The sequence below is a fragment of the Spinacia oleracea genome, chromosome 5 (genome assembly GCF_020520425.1).
Source record: "Spinacia oleracea cultivar Varoflay chromosome 5, BTI_SOV_V1, whole genome shotgun sequence".
Classification (NCBI taxonomy): domain Eukaryota; kingdom Viridiplantae; phylum Streptophyta; class Magnoliopsida; order Caryophyllales; family Amaranthaceae; genus Spinacia; species Spinacia oleracea.
In genome coordinates, this window is record NC_079491.1 from 49152750 (window position 1) to 49168509 (window position 15760).

The 15760-nt window shown below is 34.1% G+C and overlaps 1 protein-coding gene across 3 annotated transcripts; it reads left to right on the forward strand.

Annotated features, from left to right (window-relative positions):
- The first annotated feature begins 9031 nt into the window (after positions 1-9031).
- On the forward strand, positions 9032-15619 carry LOC110774800 (probable protein phosphatase 2C 40). Of its 3 annotated transcripts, XM_021979387.2 has the most exons (5): positions 9032-9287; positions 12021-12075; positions 12539-13740; positions 14239-14503; positions 15207-15619. In XM_021979387.2, exons 2-5 carry the CDS (start codon positions 12054-12056, stop codon positions 15332-15334), a joined length of 1617 nt encoding a protein of 538 aa, XP_021835079.1. In that variant the 5' UTR covers positions 9032-9287; positions 12021-12053; the 3' UTR covers positions 15335-15619. The 3 variants fall into 3 exon arrangements, with proteins under 3 accessions (XP_021835079.1, XP_021835080.1, XP_056684000.1); XM_021979388.2 differs by lacking the exon at positions 12021-12075 and having other exon boundaries at positions 9035-9287; XM_056828022.1 differs by lacking the exons at positions 9032-9287; positions 12021-12075 and adding an exon at positions 9312-10507.
- The last annotated feature ends 141 nt before the right edge of the window (positions 15620-15760 follow it).

Here is a 15760-nt window from a genome sequence, read left to right on the forward strand (position 1 = left end):
GACCAAGGCGAAACTTAGTACATACTGGGTATTAAGATCTATTTACAAAGATCTTATGATATTGTTTTGGATTAAGTAAATGGCATTTACTAAATCAAACACGAAAGTCTCCATTGGAGATATTCGACCCATGTGAATAAATCTAAGTAAAGGATGTTTGAACTATGTATAAGCATTTACTAAGTTAAACATCAAAGGATCTAAATAAGATTCTTAACGTCAAAGATTTTAGCTGGATTTAGTATCTACTGAAACTAGATAAGCTAAAGTTACATGAATAGAATTCAATTGGGAATTATTCTGCAAAAGAATTTATCATGTATGATATAATATGAGGATCGCCAAAAACGTATCGTATGACTTTAGCCATGACGAACATATACCAATCTCTATTGATCTAAGTAAAGATCAACTAGATTGAGATCAAGAATACTTATGGTACTTGAAAAGGTACATAGGAATAGTTCTTGATTCAAGGAAATAAAGATATGCTAAATATTGATGCTACACGCATAAACACTGGCAAAGGATCAAGCAAGACCCTTTGGAGTTAACCATTGATAAGGACGAGCTATAGAGCATCGTGTTTTGAAAATTGCAACATGGGTTGGAGACCATGAGTTGTTGCGTGGGAAATTAAAATAATAATTTCTATGTTCTAAGATATAGTTGGAGAGTCTTCCACATATCTATGAACTGCTTGGATAGGTAAATCCAAACAAAGCATCACTAGCAACCTAAACAGTTGAAGTAAAAGTACTTATTGCCTAAAAAGCAATAAAACAGGGTTGTTTATGTTAAAGAGTTCTTCACTGAACTTGGGAAGATCACCTATCTGCTGGCTTGATGGTTCTTCATTGAAAAATGCGTAGAACCACTCTTGAAGAAAGAAAAAGGTCTGCTAACTTGATGGTTCTTCATTGAGAAATGCGTAGAACCACCATTGTAGCGAGAAAGACTAGATCACAAAATAAACATACTCAAAATATCTTATCATCTATCTCGAAGAACATTCGATGAAAAGGATATTAAGATTGGCAAAGCATGATAACTAAACCTATGCAACAAGTGAGAAACAACACTCACATTGTAGCACTGGAAATCAAGCATAGCTTTGAATTCCATGAACTGTTTTAAAGATGGGTTTAAGGCCCATGGTTGTAAAACAATGGGGTTGAACATTTATCATATATGAAATGTATTTTCATATTCCATTTAATCTTGGTTTAGTATTAAATGATGAGTCCCTTCAATTTGACGATATATTCAAGATAGACTGTCAGGACCAGTCCTGTGACTAAGAAATGTCTATCAAGTGAACTTGAATGTCAAAGGTTGAAAATGGTCCCTAGTCGGAGTTTTCTATAAAATAGGACGCATAGAAAACGTTAGACGATTAGAATGCAAGATGACTAGTAGTTCTGTTTCTTGAACTATGTGGACATGGCAATGTCATAATCATTTGCATAGATACTTACTTTGGGAAGACTAGTATCGGGCAAGACCTATGAAACTTTACTGTAAGAGATGAAAATTTGTCATAAGTAAATTTCATTAAAATTATTAGACACTAAATCCCCAATACCTGAGTGATTTGAGATTACTTGTTTGAGAACTGGTTGCTTTGACGTTGACCAACCGTCGCACCGTAAAAGGAGGCTATAAAGGCAACGCTCAGGTAATCACCTATCAAACGAAGTCTAATCTCAAGATCACAAGATTGGGATTGTCCTCCCATAAATCGGGATGAGATGCTTAAAAGTTGTACAAGGCCACTCGGAGAGCTAGAAACTGTGAAATGCATGGCCGTGCTCGGATGAATCATAGGCTATGATTATCTGTTTATTTGATCAGTTGAACTCTGAAACCGAGGAACACCTCTGGACATAATAAGGATGACAACTCTTACCTTATGTTCAAGAGCAAGCATCGAGAGACAAAGGAATTAGGAAATGCACACTTGTCCCTAAGGACAAGTGGGAGACTGAAGGAAATAATGCCCTTGGTCCAAGTATGCATTCTATGTTAAGTCTAATAAATGCGGTTCAGTATTAATTAACAAGTTAATAATTCAGTGAGATCAAGTGAGCTGAATGCCTAGCTAGAGGCCGCTTCAGTTCAAGTGGAATTAATGATATTAATCCACAGCTTACTCTTGACTGAACCCGTAGGGTCACACAAATAGTACGTAAACGGATCAAGTATTTAATGGAATTAAATACTCCATCTATGGATATTCGGAATCGACGGATCTTGGTTTCAGTGGGAGCTGAGATCGTCACAGGCAAGAAATGAATACTCCGGAAACGATGATATTGCCGGAAACGGAAATATGGATCGTATCGGAAATATAAATATTATCCAAGTCGTAGATGTTGCCGGAAACGGAAACATGGTACGTATCGGGAAATATTATCGGAAATGGAAATATTGCCGGAATCGGAAATATTGCCGGAAACGGAAATATTGTCAGAATCTGAAATATTATCGGAATCGGAAAATAATTCCGGAAACGGAAATATTAAATATTTGTTCGAAACGGAAATTAATTCCGGAATCGAAAATATTAAATATTGTTCGTATCGGAAATATATTCCGGAATCGGGAATTTAATCGGAAGCGTATCGTACGAATAAGCATCGGACGAGGCCTGCCGGACGAGGGCCCAGCACGAAGCCAGGCCATCGCCCAGCAAGCCAAGCGCGCCACACGAACAGCCAAGGCCACGCCAGGCCCAGCGCAAGGCCAGGCCCAGCAGGCCGTGGCAACGCGCACAGCGCGCGCAGCGCGCGCAGCTGCGAGCAGTGGGCTGCGAGCATTGCTGCAGCTCGCGTGGGCTTGTAGCTCGCGTGGGCCGTGCGGCCGTGTGGGCTGTGCGCGGGCATGGCCTGCACGCTTGCGGGTCATGCTCGCGTAAGTGTTTGTGTTCGCGTACGAAACCTAAAACGTGCAGAGTTCGGTTAATGATTAAATTCCTAATTCTATTTGATAAATTAATTAAATAAGAGTTTTATTATAATTCTAATTTAATTAATTCGTATCCTAATAGGATTCTAATTCTCTTTCCATACCCCTATAAATATGTGGCCTGGGTTCACAATTTATAACGAGTATTCAAGTATTCAAAGTGAGTTTTTGAGAGAAAAATTCAGTCACACATCTTGCTCAAAAGTGCCGAAAATTTATAGTACCTTAGGGGCGATTCTAGTTGGTCAATCTTAAGGCGGATCCGAACGTGCTGTGGACTATCTACGGAGGGACGACACTTGGAGTCCTAAAGACTTGTTCTTGTTCGGTTCGGGCGCAGCTAGGGAAGGCACGCAACAAAGAGTATGCATCTAAACTATGCTATATGATTATGTGTAAATAATATGTATTCCTGGCTTAATGGTTGTTTCCGCATGATTTATGAATTGTCATATGTATCATAACCCAACATAATTTGCATAGCGTGTGCTGGAGGCATGTTTGACAAGAAAGGGTATAGGGAGGATGCATTCCATTTCCATGGAGGAAAGGATCACAGTGATGGAGGTGTTGGGTTTAAAGCTCTCCATAGGGTTTGGAGAAAAGAGCTCATGTTCGGACACTCTATATGTATTTGGGTTTGAAGCTTTCTCTGTTGAAGAAGGGAAGAGAGGAGGGAGGTTGCATATAGAGGTTTTCTATTTTCATGTCAGTAGGGAGAAGATTAGAGGAGAAAAGATGTTTGATAGACATGGAGAGGGAACGTTGATGATCATTATGGTCACCATCATTAATTTGCCGGTGTCGGCAATGGTGATTGATGGTTTGGTCACGGAAAGTGAAGTGAGTCTTGAAAAAGGAGGTGGATAGCGGAAGCAAAAAAATGGACCTATAGCTCATGATACCATGATAGAGTTATGAGAAAGCTTGATTGTATTGATGTTAATGTTGAAGTATTTATACAAGTATAAGAATATTACAAAGTCAATAATTTCCTAAATAAGAAGATATCCTATAATAATATCTATACAAATATAAAATATTGTGATTGATTATAATCAATCACTTACTACAATCAAGGAGATATAATCTCCTTGATATTATCCTCAATATACTCTTTCCAGAGGCGCCCCATCGTGTTTTTTGACCCCCTCACACCTTCCCTTCTGTCCTAAAAAATGGCGATGGTCCAGTTTATACAAAACCAAATACTTTGAATATTTTAGCCAAAAATGGCAAAAACACTCAGAAGAAGAAACAAAAAGAAGATCTCTCGCCTTTCTCTCTCACCTCTTCTCTAACTCAGAAGAAGATATGTTCAAATAAAGGCGAGCGCAGTTGACTGGAATCGTTCTGTAATTAGACATGTCAAACAGGTCGATCGGGTTGTAAAAAATTATTTTCGGATTCGGGTTGAATCGGGTCGGTCACTTTCAGGTTCGGGTTTACAAATGCTTGTTCAAGACCCAGAATTTTCGGGTTCGGGTCGACCCAACGTGTTGAGAGATTTTAAGACGCTCATTATATTTTCATTAATTTAGGTGATAAATATACATAATATGGGCACAAATTAACAAACTTTCCTACATAAGTTTATATTTAATCAAATTCAACCATAAAATGACGTATAATTCAAATTAAAGTCATATTACACACAACAATAGTAAAAACAACGTGTTTATTATGCTAAAATTTTCTCATAATTTCATTTATTACTGTAAATAGAATGATTTTCAATCGGTCGGGTCAATAAGGGGTTCGGTCGCGTTTTGACCCATTACTTTTCGGGTTGCTCGGGTTCGGATAAAATCGGGTTACGGGTCACAAAATCTTGTTCAGGACCCAGTATTTTCTGGTCGGGTACGGGTCAGTTTTCGGGTCGCGGTGATTGTTGACAGGTCTATTTGTAATGCATAGGTATATTCCCCATCTCTTCGTCTTAACTTCTCTATGGTGTTGTTGTTCGTGTATTATTAACATAGCTTTAGTTGGACTTGATTTAGCATTTCAAGGTTTGTTCAAATGATTTTTTTTAGGTTTTTAGTTGTATTTTATTTCATGCAAAATGTTTTGTGGAATAGATAGGTTATTTGGGGTTTAGTTTAAGGATTAATTGTTGATTCACTAATTTGAGTTGTGGTTCATCTGCTTAATTGTTGATTTACTAATTTTTTTTTTGAACTATTTTGGTTTGCATGTTGTGTCCCTCCATGGATTGGAGAGGAAGGTGTAGAGGCGTTGGGCGAGGCTTGGGCGAGGCGTTGGGCGAGGCACCGGTGAGGTATAAAATGTTGGGTCATTTTATTTTAGCTTGCATCGTTTTTTGGGGTTTAATTTTTTTTTTCTGGGTTCGTCAATTCTTCGCATGTTTCTAGAAATATTTTGTGGTGTATGATTTGTTGTTGAGTGTTAATAAGATTGGTATTTTGCTCCCTTAAATGGTAAGTTTGTCTTTGATTTGAGTTTGTTTTTGTGTTGTTAAACTTAACTTGAAATTTTGATTTTGAATGTTTGTTTTGTTTAAATGTTGGAATTCCTTCTCACTTTTGTTCCCTGAAAAAACCTTCCTGTGTTTTTATGTTGTTGTGTTAGCGTGTCTTGTATGTTTTTTAATGGATTGTGTGTTTTGTTAGTGTATTGCAGTCCTAGAATCAATAAAGTTAACTGGTTTTTTTTGTTTTTTTTTTTTTTTGTTAAAGTTAACCGGGTTCATCCTGTTAAGGTGACTAAAAATATGAGCTCACATGTCAATCCAAATTAGTTTAAATTATCCGAATCTGTTTTGAATTTTGATTTGAGTATTACTGTTACAGATACTTCATGGGTGTTTTGTTATGTGAAAATCTAAAATAATAATATATGTCGAATAGTTTATGCAGGAAATAGAATGTCTGTTATGGTCAACTGTGGATTAAGTTTGAAAAGGGGAATTTTGAACTGGGCTCGAAAGAGAGGAGGTGAGACAGAGCTTGGCTTTGATTTTGAATGTTTGTTTTGTTTAAGCTTACTGTAGGTATGCTTGTTTTGTAGTTCATGATTATATCTGAATTATATCATATCACTTTCATAATCAGAAAACCAAAAATCACAAGCTGACAATACATGATGTCGAACCGCCTCTTAGTAGTACCTGTATTAGTTAAATGAGTCGGTATTTTGTGTCATTTTTACTGGATTGTGTTTGTTTAGTGTATTGCATTCCTAGAACCTAATAAAATATGAAATTAGAGATTACATTCAAATAACAACTTATTTAATTAAAAGCATGAACTAAAATCTGTAATAATGAATTAAAATCAATAAAAGCATGCATATTACTATTAGAGATTGATGGGGCACATACCTTATGTCGTTGGTTATTGTATGCTTGACGAACTTAACACCCAACTTAAAATCGAAATTAAAACCGAAATTAAAACCTGCAAAAACCATTTTTTATTTCAGATTTTCATGATTGATTTTAGATTTACTTAGCAGTGCATTTATTTTTAATTTGTAGATAATTTAAGATTTATTTTTAATCAATACATAATTCATGCTTTTAATTAATAAAAATCATCTGTATAAAAACTATTTATTTCAATAGAATCTAAAATGAGAGATTAAAATCAAATACTACCTCCGTTCCTTAATGTTCTTTACGATTACTATTTGTACGGACTCCAATGCAATATTTAACTATTAGTATATCCAATTCCGTATGTGAAAAAATTGTAAAAAGTTGATATTCTGAAAATATATTTCGAGACCAATCTAACAAGATCTTACATGATAATGTTTTGATGTATATAATATTGAGAATTTACGGTCAAAATTTTCATACTTTGGACACATATTCCAAGGCGTAAAGAACTTTTAGGAACGGCTGTAGTAAGAGAATATTTAATAAAAAGTATGAATAAAAATCTGAAATAATTAATTAAAATCAATAAAAGGATGCATATTACTATTTTTTTGTTTAAGAGATTGATGGGGCACATACCGTATGTCGTTGGTTATTGTATCTCGTTATGAACTTAAAACCCAACTTAAAATCTGCATAAAACTTAAAAATCGATGCAAGTCAATTATTTTTCAATTCATAATTCCAATAACAAAAATTTATGTTATGTCTTTTCAGAAGCTATTGCACTCTCCCAAAACCCTATAAACAACCTTATATTTTTAAATCTACAAAATAAATAAACGCAAGTGTTTTAGTGAGACACATTCAATTTACATAGGAACAATCTTAAAAAAGAACATTTGTTTATGCATAAAAAATCACGAAAATTATTAAAAAGTTGTTTAAGTTCTGTTTTTATTTTATCTCTAGTCTTATGAAGTATTCATAAATTTTTTAATTACGCATACAATAATTCCTTGTATTTTTATGCATAGACAGATTTTTATGCATCCAATTGTTTCATTTCTATTTTTATGGTTATGCATAAAAATTCACGAATTATTATTATTAAAAAAATATAAGAGATTATTTAATTAAAAGCATGAATTAAAATATGAAATGATTAATTAAAATCCATAAAAGCATGAATTAAACATACCTTATATTTTCAAATCTGCAAAATAAATAAACGCAAGTGTTTTAGTTAGACAAATTCAATTTACATAGCAACAATCTTAAATTTTTTTTTTTTTTATGCATAAAAATTCATGAAATATTATTATTAAAAAAATAATTTAATTTCTGTTTTTATTTTATCTCTAGTCTTATATTCATAAAAATTTAATTGTTATGCATACAATAATTCCTTATATTTTTATAAGTAGACAGATTTTAATGGCTCTAATCTTGAAGTTTGAATCTGTCCATACAATTAAATTTAAAATTCTCGTTTTTGTTAAAAATCTAATTGTTTCTTTTCTGTTTTTTATGGCTATGCATAAAGATTCACGAATTATTAATTACTAAAAAATTGTTTAATTTCTGTTTTTATTTTCTTGCAAGGATCCGTGAGAAAAATATATACTTATGTGTGTGGAAGCGACTTCACGAAGAACGGTGATGGAGTTTTTGGAATCAAATTGTATAGATTTGTTTCTAGAGTTTTTTTTTCCTTATGAGAATGGTATAAACTTGTTTCTGGAGTTTTTGTTTTACAGAAAGTCGAATGTCAATTTGGTTTATTTGGCAATTGAAATAATTTGTAATATTTTTGTTTTTTTTATTAATTGTTTTTTTTATTGATTCTGTATTTGTACTATTTCCCCTAATTTTCATTTCCTTTCCTGATTTAATCACTTAATCAAAATTAATTTCAATCAAATTGATTTCCTTTCCTTTCCTATTACAAAGAAGATTTTAGGTTGTTATGGCAGTCAAATAAGTTGTCTAGTTGTCTTTATGGGCCCACTAAGAAGGTTTAGGGCGTTTTTGACGTTTGTTTTTGCATTCAAAATAATCTTTGTTATTGAATTAAATTGTAAACTAAAGGGTATTTTAGTCTTTTATATAGGGACACCAAAAGTGGTATTATCATAATGCCCCTCCCCTCTTCCCTTATGTACTCCATCCGTCCCAAATTATAGTCCTGTTTTCCAAATCGGGCGTTCCAAAATTATAGTTCTGTTTCTATTTTTGGCTATTAAAGTCTCTACTTTCTCATGTACTATATTAATTAAAAATTGCATTGAAAACACACAAAAAAAAGTATTGTATTCCAATTCCGCTAGTACTATATTTCACTTTCTCATGTACTTTATTCTACTTTTTCATACAAATCAATCATCATTTGTACTTTATTCCACTTTTCTATGTACTATATTTCATATTTCTTAAAACCGTGTTTTGATCAAAAGAGACTATAAATACGAGACAGAGACAGCACTACAAAAGACGGGTGAAAATGCTAGTTTTCCGTGGCAAACAACTCCTTTGATAGACATAAATAGATTTTATCCCAAAAAGATTTAGTCCTCTGTCGAAAAAGAGTTAAACACCAAAAAGGTGCAGAAAACACAACACAACACAACATCCTTGCCACCGTAAACCAGGAGAATCAGATTCGGATTTTTCTGACTTGTAAAATTATTATAAGCCCCAACCAACAACGTCACCCAAATTATAATCTCCACTCAAAATCTAGGAAAAAAAATAAATAAAATAAATTCCAATTCTACGATATTTATGTTCGTCTCCAAAGATTCTCCACTTCTCGCTTCTGACCTGTTTCTCATTTTTTTGTGTCACTCTCTTCCTTTGTGTTCCACTCGTTCATTTCTTCTCCCTTTGACTCACTATCATCAATTTTATAATTAAATCTTTGCTTTTCTGATCTGGGTTTTCTTTTTCTCGGTCTTCAGATTCAACCATCTATCAGGTGGAAACTTCTGAATTTCCTACAATTTTTTTCTCAAGTTATTTTCTTTTGTTTAATTTGATTAGTTTTCTGCACTTGTCTATCCGGGGTTTTGTTAATTTCTTAGGTTCAATGTTATTCTAGAATTAATATCATCATGGAAAAGATAGTGGATTTTTAATCTGATTTTAAATTTACCCTAGAATTAGGATATTGATGATTGGTTAATTGATTATTGGTTAACAAACCTTCGTATCCTGCAAATATTATCAAAATTTGAATGACTTGGTCCTCTTTGCCACCTTTAAAATGTTATTGACAGAGTGAATGATATATATGAACTTATGAAGTATCTGTTGACTTGTTGATATTTCTATAATTCTATTTAGAATGTGTTGGTCTTTTGGAAAAATTTTCCCCTTATTCATTAGCTATGCTAATGAAGAAATTGTATTTATTGGTTCTGACTTCTGAGCACTATATATGTTATGCTGTGTATGGAAAAGTTGCACTGACCCACTATATATGTTATGTTGTGTATGAATATACTAGCTCAAGATTTTTCTTATTTGAATTAATTATGACTTATTTGAAATTATGACCCTTATTTGGACTTGTTTTTAAGTCTGTCGTCGTTATCATAACTCACTTTTCCTTTCCTAAAAGCTTTTTTTGTAAGGAAAAAGAGCCTGGCCTTAATCTTGCTAGTCATCTGTCATTGGTACGCTCTAAGTTAGTTTGTTTCCAGAATTCTGCTTTTGGAGCAATTGGAATTAAGTTCTCTTCATATACTTATACATTAGGTTAATGGTACTTTAGTACATTTTTTGGGAGGGAGAGAAAGATTCTACTTGAACTCGCTATAATAGACTAGCGTAGGGGTAGGATTACTATTGGTATGACAATATTAATTGGTTAGGATTAGCTCGCAGTGGAAGGCAGTGCATTTGTTAGAGGTGAGAGTGGAAAGGAAGACAGAAAATACCCATACATAGAGGTGACAAGTGAGAGGGAAAATAAGCCGAAATTAGTTGAGTTTATTTAGTTAGTTTTAGCTTGTGTCTGGGATTGTCCAGCCACTCGATGGTATGAGATTGTAAACTCAATTTGATGATTTATTCGCATCAAAATACAATCAAATATCAATTCTGCCCTCGAATTCTCTTCTTCATCATTCATTCAAATCTGATTTTCCAGTCTACTACATTTGTCACACACAGTGGTTTCTGCTCCATCAAGAGGTAATGTGTAACGTTTCTTCCTTGGGATGCTTATAGGGAAGCCATCTTTCACCTTTTGTTGTTGTTTAGACATGTCGAAAATATATATTACATCTCTTGGTTTGATGACCTTTTTTGTGTGATAAACGAAAGAGGTGGTGTGACTCAAACTATAGAAGATGAACTGCACATTGTTCACGTTGCTTTCGTTTAAAATTTGGAGAAGTAGTCTGGCATTTTGGCACTTACATCAGAAACTTAGCAGCAATATTCATTATGTATGCTGAAAGCCTTATAGATTTGGTGGTTAAAAGAAAGTATCTAATGTAGTTATGGACCGTTTGGTAGTCCGTAATAAATGTTGGGAATGAGAATAAATCAAATTGTTATTTGGCAAGAAAAATAACACCATAATATCCATTGTAATGAAACTTTATCTCAAACTTGGTGTTTTTCTTCATAAATTTGTATTCCCACCCAATACCACTGCCCAAATGGTAATGGGTGGTAATGGAAATTTATGAAGACAAAAGAGATAATGTTTAGTGAACTAGCATTACCATGGAAATGATATTGATTTTCCTTACATATTTACATACAAATTCATTCCCATTGACACCATTTATGGTCGGATACCAAACAAGTCATTAATGTTATTCTTTTGCACTTCACTCTTAATCAGTCATAATAAGATAGAAAATAGACCACTCTTGTCATGTAAGAACTTCTGAATGCAGTGTGATTCTTTCTGTTTTGTCTTTTGAATTGTACAATTACTCTCAGCTTCAATACATTGTACTTCCTCCGTTTCTTTTTACTTGCAACACATTGTTTTTCACGTTTTTCAATGCACAACTTAGAACAATTAATATATTTAATTTTCGATAAGTAAATTATAAAAAAATAATATCTGAAAAATATATATTTAATACGAATCTAACAAGATCCCACATGAATATGTTTTTCCTTAAGTATAGATCATCAAAAACAAACAAAGTAGAATATGTAAATAATGCAAAAACAAAGTGTTGCAACTATAAAGAAATGGAGGAAGTATATGACAAGCATGATACTCATTTTGGCCCATAAAGAAAATGAAAGTTTTAAAATTTTGCCATCATAATTAAAAAACTTATTGTCCCTGTAATGGAGTAACTGTCCTAATACCCTTATCAGTGGAGCAATTGTGTGTGACATGTTAGGATGTGAGAGCACATTAGTTTCTATTTTCCAATTGTGTGTGAACTGGATGAAATCAAGTAATAAAGAGAATCAGGCACAAAGTCAGTAACTCAGGAAGTTTAGGTGAAAAGGAATGAGATTACTCCGAGTTAGGTTTACAACTGTCTTTCTCACAAACGAAGATAGTTCTATCAAAGCTTAATGAAGGCTTTGTCTACTAGATTAAACCATATGGTCTTCTAATTGAAGTTTGCATGTTGAAGTTGAAGTCCTAAAATGCCTTTTTCATGAGATGACATTATATTGAGACTTGTGTGCTACCCATTTATTCCATTTCATGCACTTAATGCAGAAAAGGAGGATGGCTGCTGCCTAGTTAAGTAAGATGGTTTTTCAAGGATATGAATGTAAGATAGTTCATCAACCTGCAAGGATTTGTAATCTTAGTTTTGTTTTCTTGAATGCTATTGTTGATATGTTTTGTTGTTTTGTTTTCTTTTGTCTTGTCTTCGTTTTTGTTTCAAATCTAATTTCACCTCTCTATCTCAAAGCACGACAATACTAACATGTTATGTTCAATATTCAGATTGGCTATATGCCTTTTAAAGCACTGTTTGGATTTTGTTTAATACGTGTATGTAGTATTGCTATAGTAAAGCGTACAACTGAGAAAAAAGAACTCTGTGTGTGTGTGTGTGAATTACTAGATGGTTAAAGAAAGCGTTATAGATATCAAGGGCATAGTTATACATTGGCTAGTTCTCTGATTTTCTGGTATATGAATTCATTTGATGATCTTTAGTGTTACTTTTAACTCACAAAATACAGTCTAAAGAGTAATTGCTTATCTTCGGTGTTGTTCTTTAACAGGTGCAATGTTTCGGGAACCTGTTAGTTCTACTGATGGAGAAATTAAAGTAAGTTTTGGTTACCAGTGTGATGGGAAGAAAGCCATCTATGAGGATTCTAATGAATATGAAATCATCCCTAAGACTCGACTTAGAAGAACTAGTCGATCTTTCTCCTGTCTTTCTGGTGCTGCCTTAAGTGCTAACACTACATTAGCAAATACAAACATTTGCAATGGCATGATAGACTCAGAGATACTGCCTAGTTGGGAATCACCCAACTCGTTCCGCAGAATTCCATCTTCGCCATCACTTTCTTCTAAAGTGGACATACTGTCATCTTCTCTCCAGAGTACATTGTCAAACTTGAGTGTTAGTCCTTCTTCTCTAGGTGAGTCACCTGATAGTGAATCATATCTTAGGTTCACTAGTACTGCTTCCCCAAATGAAGGCTTTCTCAATGCTATGGAAGTGCAAGTTGCTGGTGGAGCTGCAGGTGAAGATAGGGTTATAGCTGTTTGTTCTGAAGAAGATGGATGGCTCTTCTGTGGTGTTTATGATGGATTTAACGGAAGAGATGCAGCTGATTTCCTAGCTGGAACACTATATGATACCTTCTTAATGAACTTCAACTTGTGTAATTGGGATAATAGAGAGGATTTATCTGAAGCATCTTTGGCTTCTGATGATTCTTTCCAGACTGTGCTAGAAAATGGCAATATTTCTGGTACCGGGAAGAAATGTTTAAGAATAAGTGGTCGAAAGGATGTCAACTTTGATGCTTTTAGTCACAAGGATTGTGGCACTGAGATAGACACATCATCTAGTATTTTTAAAAAGGGAGTGCTAGAGTGCCTCCAACGAGCTCTTAGTCAAGCCGAGATTGACTTCTTGTCCATGGTTGAGCAGGAAATGGAAGATCGTCCTGATCTTGTTTCTGTTGGATCTTGTGTTCTGGTTGCACTGCTTGTTGGGAAAGACTTGTATACAATGAATTTAGGTGACAGCAGAGTTGTTGTTGCAACACAGATAAATGACTGTGATGTTGGAGAGACCATAAAATTGAAAGCAATCCAACTTACAGATAGTCATACTACTGATAATGAAGTTGAGAGATCTAAACTTATATCAAATCATCGCGATGATCCTGCCACGATTACCGCAGGGAAAGTGAAAGGAAAGTTGAAGGTCACTCGTGCATTTGGTGTTGGATATTTGAAGAAGGTTGGTAATGGCTTTTAGTTAAGACAGGTCCATTAATTGAACCTCATTTTAGTAAAAGTGAGGAATAATGTTTATTTAATGTCAAATTATAGAGATCCTGACTGACTGTCCGACGTAACGTGTTGTTATGTCTAATTTAGTCATTAGGGGTAAATTGGTAATCAATATAGGTAAAGAAGAAATTCCAGTGTTAGATGTACAACATGTTTAGAAAAATTAATCTTTTTTGGTAGAGGTATTGAGCTTCAAGGATTTGAAGAGTTAAAAAATCAAATCTCCATCTCTTCTTAGAGATTAAATGTGCCCAACAGTTTTTTTTTCTTTCTTTTGAAAAATTATCCTGTGTACTTTTATTAAAGACTCATATGATTATTTGTGAATTTGATCATACAAACAATTCTAAGGTTATTTTTCTTGTTTTATTGTGCATTGTGCACACAATTTCGCCCTCTTTCAAGTGAATTATCTTTTCTAACACCGGTTTTTATGTGTTTGTAGAAAGTGTTGAATGATGCACTGATGGGAATTCTCAGAGTCCGGAATTTAATAAGTCCTCCTTATGTCTCCACAAGTCCTTCTATCAATGTCCACAGGATCTCAAGATCTGATCGCTTTGTTGTACTTGGTAGTGATGGCTTATTTGATTTCTTTACCAACGAGGAGGTCGTGAGACTGGTCCATTTGTTCATATTGAAAAATCCTTCAGGCGATCCAGCAAAGTTTCTGCTGGAGCAACTTGTCGTCAGAGCTGCAGATTGTGCGGGTATGTTGTCTTGTAATTGAACCGTTCTGATCACTGTGATAATATGTTGCAACCAGTTAACTCTGTATGGTTTGTTGCAAATTAAATGAGTTTCTATCTACTTGTTTTCATTCTGCATCCTACACTTGTGCTTTTTCCGATATTGTAGATGAATGAGAGATTTTTTTCTGTGAACTACATACTACGTACATTTGGTCAAGTTTGCAAGGAGAAGAAGTGAATTAAGAAATATAAGAAGTCTTCTAGGTTTAGCTGTTTGGTTGACCAAATGAGTGCATAGGCTTGTCCTAGTAGCAGTGTCTAAAAGAACCATTACATCTGATGAATCACCTCTATAACTCCTCTTTACACTTCTCTATTATGTAATCATGAATATCCATAAAATAATGTTACCCTCTTATTCTTTGTAAATTCAGTTAATCTATTTTAGTCGGACTCTCATAGGTTTACCGGTTCAGTGAAGAAATCACTTGATGTTTTAACAAATTATCATTAGGGATACTGTCGTGTATTCTCTAGCTTCTGGTGTGAACACATACAATTTCTATTTTTCTTTTTTTTCTGCGTAATTTGCCCTTGGAGCTCAGTTTTTTCATTGATTTTTTTTAAAATTATTTTTTATCATTGTTTAATTTGTTTTGCTTATACACCAAATTAGAGTGTTTCTTTTGTGATATTTGAAATATGATTTGTGGTCTGGCAGGATTCAGCATGGAAGAACTCTTGAATATTCCACCAGGAAGGAGGAGAAAATACCATGATGATGTGACTGTAATTGTCATCACCCTTGGACAAAAACAACGCACTTCAAAAGCCTCCACATGTTTGTAAGTTTCATGCATGAGTTGCATCCTGCTGTAGTGAATGGAATCTGTAAATATAAATTTTGGTTACCAACGAAGACATATTGATGAAGTTTAGAAGGACTCGGCAACCCTCCTAGTTTAGGAGGAGAGCTGGACCGACAGAAAACTGAATTTTTTCGTGTTTCCCCCTTTTCCTGGGTCTGTGCCCAGAACAATTTTCTTACATCCACAAAATATGTTATAGACTTGTGGTTTGATGATGATGATGATGATGATGATAACATATGTAGGTAAAAGTCTTTGCTTTAAATCTATCAAGCTTCTTAGCTTTGTGCAAACTCTGGTTCATGTGTTTGACTCATATTGCAGGATTTATGCATTTAAAACATAGATATGGAAGACTTTGGGCTTTAAGAAATAAATTTCGTTGTACAGTTGCTTCGTAAGTTTT